Source organism: Rhynchophorus ferrugineus, unplaced genomic scaffold (assembly GCF_030347505.1).
Source record: "Rhynchophorus ferrugineus isolate W39M unplaced genomic scaffold, kcgeb_rfMv2 rfM6, whole genome shotgun sequence".
In the NCBI taxonomy this organism is placed as follows: Eukaryota; Metazoa; Arthropoda; class Insecta; order Coleoptera; family Curculionidae; genus Rhynchophorus; species Rhynchophorus ferrugineus.
The window spans coordinates 20,127,987-20,142,206 of NW_027472585.1; the positions used below are offsets into that span (position 1 = coordinate 20,127,987).

The 14,220-nt window shown below is 34.4% G+C and overlaps 1 protein-coding gene across 24 annotated transcripts in view; it reads left to right on the forward strand.

The window, feature by feature from the left end:
* Window positions 1-14,220, forward strand: part of Glut1 (Glucose transporter 1) — a 75,054-nt gene that overhangs the window by 20,698 nt on the left and 40,136 nt on the right. For 12 of the 24 annotated variants that reach the window (XR_013006217.1, XM_076407653.1, XM_076407652.1 and 9 more), the window contains 2 exons: window positions 3,184-3,348; window positions 8,046-8,262. The exons of the other annotated variants lie outside the window; for them this stretch is intronic. Coding sequence is in view for 11 of the 12 variants with exons in the window: in XM_076407653.1 (XP_076263768.1) it covers window positions 3,234-3,348; window positions 8,046-8,262 (332 nt within the window). In the remaining variant the exon portion in view is untranslated. The remainder of the gene's footprint in view (window positions 1-3,183; window positions 3,349-8,045; window positions 8,263-14,220) is intronic. 24 annotated transcript variants of the gene reach the window in all.

Genomic DNA, 14,220 nt, shown 5'->3' on the forward strand with positions numbered 1-14,220 from the left:
AGCGGAATTATTTTGAATGAAAAAAAACTAATTTTCCCAAAAAAATGTGTTTTACTATGGTAGGCCGGGAACTTTTCAGTTGACCTGTTAAGAGCAATATATGACTCATCTTATAATATGTTTTTATTTGTACTTAGCTTTGAATCTTCTGATTGCACATTTTAAAGGTACTCTTCATTGTTAGAATCTGAGTCATAGTGGAAAACCGCATCAGTTATTGCTGTAAAACATACGCGATCATGATGATATCAGTAATCGAGTTATTTTATTATTCAGAGCAGGATTGTACACATACATTATTGATAATACCTTTCTCTTTTAAATGAGTTAAAATTATTGACAAACATTGATAAAACAAGTAGGTCACGAGTATCTGTATCGCATCAAAAACTTCAAGCAATATTGTCATTTCTTGGGAGAATGTGTCTCAACCAATATGCTGCTGTTGGTGTCGTAGGACTTCGAACATTCTTCGCGAAATCTCACCATAGTTGACGGTTACCCATAGCCGTTCTGGTCTCGGACAATGTTAGTTTACTTTTTTTTCAAATCGCTTTCTATGATTTTGTAGTCAGAGCTGTTTGGCTGTATCTTCCATCCAAAAATTCGACTTCGTCACATAAGCAGACATGTTCAGAATAGTGCAATATGCGTCTTTGAGTTTGTTCTTTAATTGTGTACTGATTGTAGCATCTTAAATGAATGCCTTAGGCATGGTATTTGAAAGGCCCCAAACTTACAGACTGTAGCAGTGTCCAACACTTGAAGCCACATAGAAGGATTGACAAACATTCAAAAGAGGCGCATTTTAATCATGATTGTAACATTTCCTCCCTTCTATACGCACCATCTTAGATTCGGAGATTGGAGGTTAGGTACTACTTCCTTCATTACTGATCTCAAATACTTGAACTCCTGCACTTGCTCTAACTGGATCCTGTTGAAGTATACTATAGTAGTCGATCCTTAAGTTGTTAATACTTTGGTCTTTCCTTAATTAATTCTCAAGTCATTTCCGTGCGAACTATATCGCGAAGGATGCAATAGTCCGTTTAATAAAATAGCGAACTCAAGCCATCTAAATTGATAACGTGAAAACGTGGCAATGTTGCCACATTAACTTTGAGCTTTAGTTTATTTTGTCTCTGACAATTCTAATCTAAATAAAATTATGAAACAAAAATGTTATCAAATATAATTTATTTTAGTACGTCTAATCTATATATTATCAAGGGACTTAAACTACAATTATACAGTCATAATAATTTGGAAGTTACAATTTTTTATTATTATTTCATTGTACTCTTTTCCACGTCACCTTTAAGGCAGTGTTCTAGGCTCACTTTTTAAGTATTGGCATTTCCTGGAGGCCTAGTCCATCTAATTAACAATTCCTAGCATATCCAAGTAAAGTATTTTATTATTGTAAAGTAATTTTAATATAACTGTATTTCTCCTGAGTTTGTTCTATTACTGTATATATCTTTCTTGATAAAACTAGATTTAATTACTATATTTACCAATATCTGCAAAACAATTATAATTCTTTCTCACTTTTAGTTATTACCACTCTCACCACTATATCTATTCAAGTAAATAACTAAGCTGTTGTAGTTTCTAAACTATCTAACATTTGTTCACGATTCCACCAATTGTCAATTTCTTCTTCAATGTGATCGAGTTCATCCAAACCGGAAGTGCTACTGTAGACAATGCTTCTTTCCACATATCCAGACAGTTCTTGCTAGTATGTCCTTCTTACTTGTAATAATTCTTTGCCACATCCTATATCAATTCCATTCCTGTTTCCAGGATGAACAACAATATATCAGCAATGGATTATTAATAAATGTTATGACTAACAAAAATAATCAATTGTTATTCCAACATTTACCTTTTTCTATCAACTTTTATTGTCTTAACACTATTTTACTATGTGATTATTCAACCAGATTATTCACAAATATTAAGCAGCGATTTGAAATGTATCAAAACAAGTAAAGTGCCAAATCAACGTTTGCGTTTTTATAACCTGTTATTATTCTGAATGTTTTGAAGAATTTCGCAGACATTTGACAACCGAATGACTTTTGAAGGCTGAGTCGTTTACATGTTCGAACGTATCAGAGAGCATTGTGTCCCTCTTTAACTAGAACAAAATGAGAAGGAAATGTTTTCCGATTCTAAAACGAATATACAAATTGCGACAGGCAATATATTAAACATCTTCATGACGTGAGTTCATTGTTATTTTGAATAAATTAGACAAGCCGCAACGTCTGTATCAGCGAATATCAGATCGCTCAAGGAATTTGTAGCACTATATTGAACGCCATGTCTGTTTTTAAATATTTTTCGCATTATTGCATCCATTACCTTGTTGAAAAGCAATGAAGTGACGACACGACATTTCCTTTGCGAACACTGGCTCGGACCCCAAATGAATTTGAGAAATTATTCCGTATTCACATGCAGCTAATGGAAACATCGTAAAACTCCTCAAGATTTTTAATAAGTTTAAGGGGAACATAATACGACTCGGCGAAAGAACAGATAGTGAAATTATTGATTCGCGAACTTGGGATAACATATGACTGAGTGCTATCGTATGAGGGCAAATGTTATAACTGCAATGACGAATGAGGTCGTTGCAGCCTGGAAAAAGGGGATATTGGCGGTGAAGCGAACGAACAAGCGCGTTTTCAGAAGAACTTGAGTTATTTGTGGAAGGATTGAGATATGAATTGCTTTATTATTATTTATTATTTATGAGAAACCATGACACATTTAAAATTCTCCTGGGGAACTTATTTTGGAAGCCCTTTCACATGGTTGGGTGTAACAAATTTGAAGTAGACATTAGGTCCGTAGAGGAATATAATCTTCATAAACCACTTCCGGACAATAGGATACCTTTTTTCAATATAAACTTTCTAGTTCAATTCAACAATCTAGTGTGTAACATTAAGAATACTCTATATTAACCACTAATATAGAGCATCCAGGAGATGATAAATGAGTTTCATTTATCTTATTTTGTTTTTATTTTTGTTGTTTTAATGTTTTTACTTTTGTTTTCATTCGACGAACATTGCATGATGCTTTTTGCGATTTTCCTTGCTGCACGTGATGTCTTTTTGATCGAAAATCGGTATCTAATTCGTACGAATCGTATATATACAGTTTCATCGATGGTATACGACGGTAAATGGGCGAAGGGGTGTTAGAGTCCGATGAGACAGGCCGATTCAACCCCACGTAGACCGGATCACCACGTCGTCGTATCAGGAACCACACCGGCCCCAAGTGAATCCGTTGACACACTTACGACAGTTTCTCAGTATACAGGTACGTGATGACGCATTGCAGTTCATTGTTCAATAGAATTTAGACGTGGGTGTCACCGCCATTATAAATATTTGCTTTCAATCACACATGGAAAAGGTTACTGTCAGATTACTATATTAAAATTCGTTGAATAAATTAAAGATATATAACTATATGTATAATAAAAAGGTAATTTTTTTTAAAAAAGTATTTCGGAAATAACTACAAAAATTTAAAATGTTTTATTATTAATATATTATTACTAGTGGTTGCCGACTAACTCAATTTGTCTCTATAGTGACTCAAAACTATGTATTGATCCGGGAAGATCCACTGACCATTATACTCGTGTAGTCTCTAAATAAATAAAATAAAACAAATCTTAGTAGCACTTTTCAGTATTTCTATCTGTAGTATTTCAGTAGACTTCATTATACAATCACACAAGATCACATGCTTTCATTCTCTAGACATTGCGTCCCTGCAGCAAGCATGTCTTAATGTCTTTTATGATAGTTGGAATCCTCGGAAGGTCTCGGCGTAAGTAATTGTTCATAGAGTATCTGGGTGCATCGACAATACTTCATAGCACTTTACTCTGAAATACTTGTATTAACAGGTCAATTGAAAAGTCCCCGGAGTGACACATAGATGGCGCTAGTAGAATTAAATCCATATGTTTTTGGTTAGGCCTAACCCTCAAAAGATGTGTATATAAATTTGACAGCTGTCAGATCATTAGTTTGCGAATTATAACATTTTGAGTGAAGCAACTTTTGTTACTGTGAAAAAAATGGATAAAAAGGAATTTCGCGTATTGATAAAATATTGCTTTTTGAAGGGAAACAATGCAATTGAAGCAATAACTTGATTTGATGCCGAGCTTCCGGACACTGTCCCACGAAAATCGACCATCAGGGATTGGTATGCTAAGTTTAAACGTGGTGAAATGAGCACCGAAGACGGTGAACGCACTGGACGCCCAAAAGAGGTTGTTAACGACGAAAATATTTTAAAAAATCCACAAAATGATTTTGAATGACCGTAAATTGAAATTGAAAGAAATAGCAGACACTCTAAAGATATCAATTGAATGCGTACATCATATCATTCATGAATATTTGGGTATGAGAAAGCTCTGTGCAAAGTGGGTGCCGCGCGAGCTCACTTTTGACCAAAAACAACGACAAGTTGATGATTCGGAGCAGTATTTGAAGATGATCAGGTGTAATAAACCCGAGTTTTTGCGTCGCTATGTGACAATGGATGAAACATGGCTCCATTATTTCACTCTGAAGTCCAATCGACAGTCATCCGAGTGAACTGCCCACGACGAACCCGCTCCAAAGCGTGGGAAAACGCAACAGTCTGTTGACAAGGTTATGGCGTTTGTATTTTGGGATGCGCATGGAATAATTTTCATTGACTACCTTGAAAAAGGAAGGACCATCAACAGTGACTATTACATAGCGTTATTGGACCAATTGAAGGACGAAATCGCCTAAAAACGGCCGCATTTGAAGAAAAAGAAAGTGCTGCTTCACCAAGACAACGCACCGTATTACTAGTCAGTGAAAATGATGGCAAAAATCCATGAATTGGGCTTCGAGTTGCTTCCTCATCCCCCGTATTCTCCAGATCTGGCCACCAGCGATTATTTCCTGTTCTCAGATCTCAAAACAGTGCTCGCTGGAGAGAAATTTTCGTCGAATGAAGAGGTGAATAAACTGAGGCCTATTTTGAAGCAAAGGACAAAAATGGTATCGAAAATTTGGAGAGTCGCTATAATCAGTGTATCACCCTTGAAGAGAATTATGTTGAATAAAAAAAAAATTAATTTTGCCAAAAAATGTGTTTTACCATGATAGGCTGGGAGCTTTTCAATTGACCTGTTATAATGACATTATTTCTTGCAGAGATTCCACATAAATGAATTCCATATGTCTATATAGATTTTAGTATTTTCTTCTCCATCAGTAATTTATTATTCACGGATATAATTCACTTTCTTTTTGATTTGCTTTTTCCGACTAAGTTTTGCGCCAAGATGCATCCGAAGGTACTTGTTATTGTATGAGATAATTGTATTATTCATATTGATTGGTATTTAAACAGTCTGTGTTGGGGCTGAATTGTTAAATGTTTGTTCATAAAATCAAACTATGTGTAGATTTTCAAAAACTTTCAATAATACTGGTAGCGTTTGTTTGGTTAGTAAATTATAGCCCGGTGCTTTTCATGGAATGATGTCACTTTATATGTATTTTTATATCGTAATCCAAATATCCACTATACAAATTTATCTTCTATACTCGTATATTTGTTCGTCCAAAGAAAAAATGTAATAGTCTGATTTGATTTCTTTACCCAATATTGAATTTTAACGTAAGATTGTTTTTTATACCTTTAGTTTTAGGTTTCAACGAAAATGATTTTTATGACAACCGTTATCATATACGAACGTTAATTGATTTCTTTACAATATATTTTCTAGGTTTGTTAGATTATATATTACTCGAATATTAAGGGGGTATTCTAGTCCAGTAAAACGGTTCAGGAGAACTTGATATATCATGTCAACCGTCTTAAAAAAACGAGTTTCGAGAAATAACTGAACTTCTCAAGTAAAGTTATATGCAGTTAACCTTACAGTGGTACTTTCAACCACTGTAAGTTTAACACAAACTGTTCTCAGATCTTAAAAGAATGCTCACTGGGAAGAAAATTTCGTCAAATGAAGAGGTGATCGCCGAAACTGAGGCCCATTTTGAAGCAAAGGACAAATCGTAGTACAAAAATGGTATCAAAAAGTCGGAGGGTCGGTATAATTAGTGTATCACCCTTGAAGGGAATTATGTTGATTAAAAAAAATTTGCCAAAAAATGTGTTTTACTATGGTAGGCCGGGGACTTTTCAATTGACCTGTTATGCTTAAATTTTCATTTCAATCTGCAATTTCTGTTCCATACATTAAACTTTCCTCAGCATCAAAAGAATAATTTTCCGGGCATATTTCTTTCAATCAAGCGGCTCTGACTCTAAAGCGTTAGAAGCTCGTATTTCTGAGCGTTCGACGTCGGCAATGTCAAGTTTAACGGCATAGGCTTCTAGACTAATAGTTATTCCCATAAGGGTGATCATATAATATGAGTATGTATCTCTTTATTTTCTTCTGTTACTACCTCTATACTTTAATTGCAAAATTCTACTAATTTCTTTTCATATTCTGATTTAATTACTATATTTCTTCTAGTAAATTTGCCATAGCATCTGTAATATAATAAAAAATAATATAAATCTATATAATATTAATTATTTCCGCTCTTATCACTATGTCTGGCAATTGTCAGAATTGGGCCTCATCAGGAAAGTTTCAGTTCAGAGTTCCTCAGTCACTGTTACTATCAGAATCAATGTTCGAGTCAATTAAACTGTTAATTTCAAATCATAATCATACTTGTTTGTATTTGTCAATTTCGTCTTCTGTGTGTCTGATGGAGTTCATACGAACCAAAAGGTTCATTGTTTCAATGCATTTTTCCACAACATTAAAAAGTTATTCATCGCATATCTCTCTCTACCAGTAATTCATAAAAATAATTCCTTGCCAGCCCTCATATAAATTCGATAGGATTAAATATCCAATAATAGAGAGGCAGGTGTAACACTCTGTGATTATATTTTTCTACCGTCTGATCTACACTGTATTTTTTTCAAGCCTGTTTCTAAAAAAAGCAAATTACATAAAATATAAACATTTAATTTATATTTATCAAGTAACAATTTGAAATAGTTCTACCTCAAAGACCTGCATATTCCTGATCTTTCTCAGAATACATCCCTCTGAAAGAATACTGTGAGTGATACTATTCCCTTTTTTCATACATTTTGTATAATCAGTTCCGAATAGAGCCAACATTAAGGTGATAATGATCCTCACCTGCCTCACATGTGGACGGTTTCTCGTTAGTGAATATAATATTATATTATTCTTCAATTTTTGAGAAATTTTACTCACAGTGCCAATACTAATATTTAGGGTAGCTGCAACACGCTATAAAATATTTCCAGTAAAAACCTCAACAATTTAATATTTAATAGTATATGCACTTATCTCTCTGACGCATTTTAGTCGCCATAAGGGGCATTATCTCATTTGTGTTGGAAGTAACTGATTAGAGACGCAATCTGTTTCTGACTCTGTCTCTTTATTAGGTTTGAAGGAATCAGAAATGTTAGGCAGCGATTTGAAATGACGAAAACGCCAAAACGCTCCAAAAGAATGTTTGTCGGTTTATAATTTCTAAAGACATGCCCATTTTATAGGCTGATTGGGTTACATGTTCAGAAGCATTAGATAGCACTGTATCTCCTTTGAGGTAGAATAAAATGAGACGGAAAAGACGGTCTGATTTCAAAACGAATTTAAAAACTACAGTAGGCAATATATTTAACGTTGTGATTACCTGACTTCATTGATATTTTGGATACTAGAATAGGTATGGTAAATAGAATACCCTCTTATTTAATATCAGACCAAGTCACAGCGGAGTAATTGTCACACCTAATACTTGGTATTCAAGAGCTTGTTTTTTCATTACCTTATGATTTAATTTAGATCTTAGGGTGAATTTCCTTAAAAAATGATTTGTAAAAAATCGCAGTTGGCGGTGACCCACAAAACGATCTTCATTCGCTTGAAATCGGTCCTGTTTCAGTTTCGACCGAACTAGTCGAGGTGGAGGAGCATGATAGTGGGTCGGACAGAGAGATCTCATCTTGGGAGACCCTCAAGCTGACTGCTAGAGGTAGCCGGCCTGGCGCGCACACTCCCCCGCTCAGGCACAGATCCAGCGGTGCTCGTGCATCGCGTAATGAGACGAAGAAAGAAATACAAGAGGACGATGAAGCAACTCTTCGAGAGCTGCTTATTAGGTATCGCAAAGCCGAGAGATCAGTTCCGCGATTCGATAGCCGCGCCCAACTCTTTGCGAAGCGCTTTGCGTTCAATTTTCCCCCGAACCGAAGAGATCCGGAGAGTCTGGCGTCTGTCGAATCAGTTTTTAGCATTAATTTAGTTTAATATAATTTAATTTCGTTTTCGATTTATTTGTGATTAATTTCTTTTTATTTTTTTTAATAATATTATCACGGATAACATTTTCTAATCTAAAATTTTATTATGATTGTGCAGCAATTACTTTTACAAAATTAATAATCAATTCTTGCTATTCCCTGTATTTTCCTCATAATCAGGAATCATAATCACTTTCATAATCTTTGGCAATTTTCTATGCAGGTTCGTGCAGTTTTGAGTACTAATAGTTGCCTTCCATCTAAAAGGTTCATTTAACCTGATAATTTTCTAACAAAGTTAATTGACAAACATTAAACCATGCGTTTTTAGGTTTGTTCCTCAACTGTGTGATCGTACAAATTATTTTCTAATAAGGTTTGGATGGGATATATATGTCGTGGAGTAATTCAAACTTTATCATATCTTAGGAATGTCCAAGGGATTTTTAATAAGAGTCGAGGAAATAAGTTTCTGGAAATTTTGATTTTACACCTGTTATTTTAAGGAGTCAAAAACTCTCCAAACTTGCCTAATTCTAATTTTTATTTCAGCCGTGGGTGCTATTTTTCTGCTCTTCTATAAGTTATCTCAAATACTGGAACAGTTGCACTTGTTTGAAAAGTATTCTTTCTTATTCACAGTTTTGCTTTAGTATTCTACTGTTAACATACTATGTGCGTTTCTCTATAGATTTGCCAAAGTTATGATTAAATACTTCTTGACTAGTTCCATCTATTACGATAGTGAATTGTAGTAGCTGTAGTGGAAAAACTTTTTTAAATTGTACGCAAATTGTTGACTAGTTTCGTTGTTTTGTATTCTCATTTATAGTCAGCCAACCATTGGTTTCAAACGACATCTGTTAGACATGTGATATCTTCTTGTGTTTATCCATTTTTTGGCTCCAGATCCAGATATATACATACGTTCATCTTTCTAATTCCACAAGGCAAAGAAATGTTCGAAAACATTTTATTTTCTATCCCAACTGGTATAGTATCTTATTTTTCAAACAATCCTAATTTATTTCTAGTTAACATGAATGTATTTTAAAAATTTGTCGTTTTCTCTTAGTTTGATCTCTGTTCACCGTTAATTCCTGTAATTATCAATTTTTGTCCAAAAGCCAAATCAAATTTATATAGATTTTTAACATACAAGTATACAGTTTCGTAACACATACTTTCGCCTTTGTATTACATCCTATTGATGGGACAAGAAGATAGTTTTGAGTAATTATGATCAACTTTATCCAAATTTTTAAAATTATGTTGCACATAAACGATAATGCGGATTTGTTTTAATTGTTTATTTATTGATTTGTTTTTGAGTTCCATTTTCGTTGTTTTGTTTTATTAAGTGAGCTTTTATTTCTTGGTATTGTTTGTTATTTAAGAGCCTTATAATTCATGAATTTGCCATTGTTGTTGTTTGGATACCCACACCACTATAACGTGTCTGGTCCAAGCAATGTCTTCTATCACCAGCCGTAGAGGATGTGACTGTCATCGGTTACCTTGAATTTGTCAAAAGTACCAGGTCTTTTATTATAACAATTATTTTAAAATATTAATATACAGTAAAATATCAGCCCATATTAGTATGGTTGGCAAGAAGGTAGTTTTTATTTATTAAATAAAAATATTTACAATAATTGATTTCTTTGTTGGAAATATGATTTTATTTCAAGGACAATATGAATAAATAAAATATTTATTGTGTACAATCTAATGTGTGCTAATGTGTAACATCAACTTATCATCGCAAGTAACAATGCGATGCAGAAATGGCTCCTTTTTCTGGTAATAATGCAAAATTTCGAGCATGTTATATTGCAGATTTCAACGCCTCTTGATTTCAATTCATGCAATATAAAATTCCATTCGGTTAGAAATCAACACAATGACTTTGAAGCATCTGAAAACGACTGAATCACGATTGGCATAGAACTTTATCCAGTAACGCTTATAATTACTCATCTTATTTGTATGTAGCCTAACTGAACGTATTATATATTTTATGTCAAAACGTTTTAAGCTTCGAAACAAATCTCTACAAGTAGAAGAATAAGTGCCCTATAAACGTCCTCCAGGATAAGATGATTTTTTTTCGCTAATTTTCTTCATAAAATACATTTCGGAACAAAATTTGTTCTTGTTAAAAACGAAAAGCACTCCTAACTATATATTAAGTGCTTGCATGAATTTTGAACAGCGATATCTATAGCACTTCGCATTTGAGTTATATTAGAGTCTGTGAAATATCTCGTTAAATTCGATGGTTTTCTCTGCATAAAATAGCAGCTTTTCGTTTACTATTATTGAGTTATTCAGAATCATGGAACGCTCAACATTGTATGTTCGACATTACCTTTGTTGTTTGACTTAAAGAAATCTTCCGTCGAAGCCACTTTCAAGAACACTTTCAGAATTTTATGGTGATGCTGCTCCGTCATATCTCGAATTCACGGTTTTTGTTTGAAACATTTAAAAGTGGCGATTTTGAGTTAATGAGCAAGAACGATTTGGAGGCCAAAAAAGTCCGAAGACAATGAATTGCAAGACTTGTTGGACGATACCTTCTCACAAACTCTCAAAAATCTTAACAGTTTATTAATCAACTATTTCCATACGTTCGGAAATAATATGGAGGGAAAACAATCAATTGGACTGAAGATTAGGAACCATATCAACATCGCAGTTTCATTGCTTATTAGACCAAAAAGAACAATGTTTTATGACGTATTATGATTGGCTCTCAGCGTACAGAACAGGGGTTATAAAAAATCAAAAGGCATGAGTTAATCCATTGGGACCATCCATATCAAAATAGAAGCGGAATATTCATAGCCAATTCAAGACTTGCTCTGCATTTGATAGGATCATCAACTTGGATTGTATTATAAGCTGTTAAATCCGAATGACCAATATCAGTTGAACAAAATGAACGATATATTTTTACAAAAAAGGCCAGTACTAGAGAATACCAGACGCAAAGTAATCCTCCTGCAAAATCAATGATTGGTCAGTCTATCGACACGGTATCACCATATTGCCAGAGAGATGGCAAAAAGTTGTAACAAATGCCTTTTAAATGTGAAAAAATGAGAATCATTTCTAAACAGTTTTCAGTAAACGAAAGGAAGGACTTCTATTCCTTAACAAGGTGTGTTTCTTCTGGTTATCTGAAGCAGTCAAATTATCGTTAGTAGATACTGTAATCAAAAGAAAACAAACATAGAGACGTAGAAGACAGAAGGAAAATAGTTCTAGTGCTGGAGAAAATGGTTCACTATCATGTTTCCATTGTTCATCAGGAAAAAGGAGGAGTTGTCTGAAAATAATTCTTCCTTGTTAATATAGAAAATAAAAATAATAGATTACTTCCAGAAAATCAGAACTCTATCGGGGTTCAGACAATATTCATACTCCCAAGTTCAGACGCCGCTATTTGTTATTTTTTAATGCAAATTGCACAATAGAATGAAAAACTATTAAAAAAAGGTGAGCAATACTAAATAACAAACGTAAAACATTTGCTCGGGTGTATTATACAGCCTGAAGAAACGTGAAATTGAATATTAAATCAATAGCCTGACACTGGTCAACAAAGGTTTTGTTATATTTAATGTAAGAGCGCCTTCAAATACGTTTGTTATAATATTTAATTAATGAATGTTGATGTCGAAGAGAGAAAAATGTATCTTTGAAACCTTTGTTTAGATCATCAGTGATCTGTCAGCATGTGAGGGCCTCATTTACTCTTATGTCTATCTTCCATCAATTTTAGACCCTCTCTGAGGTGCTTTTCGTGCTGCTCACTAGTTTTTCCCAGTTTTCAGAAAATATCTCTAGATGACTGTCACACCGAAAATAAATTCAACTAGATAACATATACTTACTAGCAATTCGTGTTCTGAACAATAGACCTAAACTGTTAATTCTTTAAATATAAAATAAGTCAAAATCGTAAAAACCAGGACCAAAGTATAGAAATCCATAGAGATATTCAAAGAATTTTTTTGTTGATATATATCGAAAATTATTTAAGAGGATCAGGAGTAGGAATTATTATCTGGTCCTGGTTAATTAGTTTTTTTATATAGAGTTAAAAAACAAATTTGATACTATACTTCTTGCCAATCTAGAAAAATCTACCTGTTTTCTGAATATTACAAACTCTTAATAGCTACAGCAAATTGACAATGAAGTTAAAATATTTTTTTATTAAAGAAAAACTATGAAGGAGATATAACCCGGATTTAAATATCTCCGAAAACATATTAAGACAGTCGACGATGAAAGATCGCTCCTCTGCGGCCGGTGGTATATATTAGTGCACCGAATTCTAACCTAGAGCACGCTCCCTGGTGGGCGGTAATTTCTTCTTTTGTCGAGAGCTATTTTGCCGCATTCTAGACCATTTTTAGAGCAGACTTTTCGCTAATTGGCCGACTCTCATCACTTTCCAAGCCCTTCTCTGTAGAAGTCATGTATTCGTAACGTAATGTAGCCTGTTCCAAAACGGAGGACCGTATCGAGCCGTTGACGTCGCGTCGTCCGTCCTTTGGAACAGCCTATATGATGTCTCATAAGTTGGTGCTTCCGGCATCGCGGCATGGGGCAGCGCAAACGTTCCGATACTCAGTTGTTTTTGCCGTATTTCAGTTGCTTATAGTTGGCCTTGATCGATCTCCGAACAGCACTTGCGCCTTATTCGGAATAACGACAGAATTAGAGAGATCAGCAGTATATATCTAACGCTGTGAAAAGGTATAGACTCGAGTAGGGATTTTAAGGTTTTTATATAAAATAACGGAAAAGGTTTTATTCTAAACAACTTTAGTCATAAACGAAATAATATGAACACCATATATGCTTTATTCCTTCCACGATTACAACAAGTGATCGGCAAAATGTGGTAGCTCAGATTTCGAAAGAGAGCAAATCGTTAGTGCTTTGTTAGCGGAGTATCTGTGTCAAAATATGGTAAAACTGCCATCATCGATCAAGATAAATAGTGAACGAAACTCGGTGTTAACGCACAGAGATCAACGAACATTAAAAATGATTGTGGCCAGATAATACGAGTATAAAGCTACCACGTGAAAAGTGATAGCAGATCTCAACACTGACTGAGTAATACTGTGACGAAATCAGCTGAATGTATAACGTTTTGCGAGCGAAAATATCCTCCGTAATGATGAAATATCCTCAATAGAGCAATACTGTTTTAACAAAAACTATACGACGGGCGCTTCACAAAGCTAACATTCATAGAACAGATGCGATTGCGAAATACTTTATCATAGGCACTTGTTAATTAGAAGAATAGTTTGATGAATCATCGTTTATATTGTTTCCTACAAATGGTTGGGTTTAGATATGAGGAATCCCTAAAGAAGCCTACGATCCGGACTACCCACTTCCTACAGTGAAGCATCGGGAGGATCCGTTATAGTTTAGGAAGCAATATCGTGGTATTCAACTGGTGCTCTCATTCACATCACTGGCCGGATTACTGCGAACTAATATCACGACTTTCACATTGATGAAGTTCTTACTGTGACTAGTATGTTGACAAACACCGCTATATTCCGAGAAGACAATGTACCCGCACACACAACCACAAAGTGCAGTCTTGTTTAAGGAGCATAAGAATATCATGAAACATCTTTTCTGACTAGCAAAATCACTAGACCTTAACATAATTGAACCGTTATGGGGATTTTTAGAGCAGAGGGTGGTGAGTAGATTTTCATCTCCAACATCATTGAAGCAATTGAGGATGTTTTGTTACAAGAATGGGACACCACT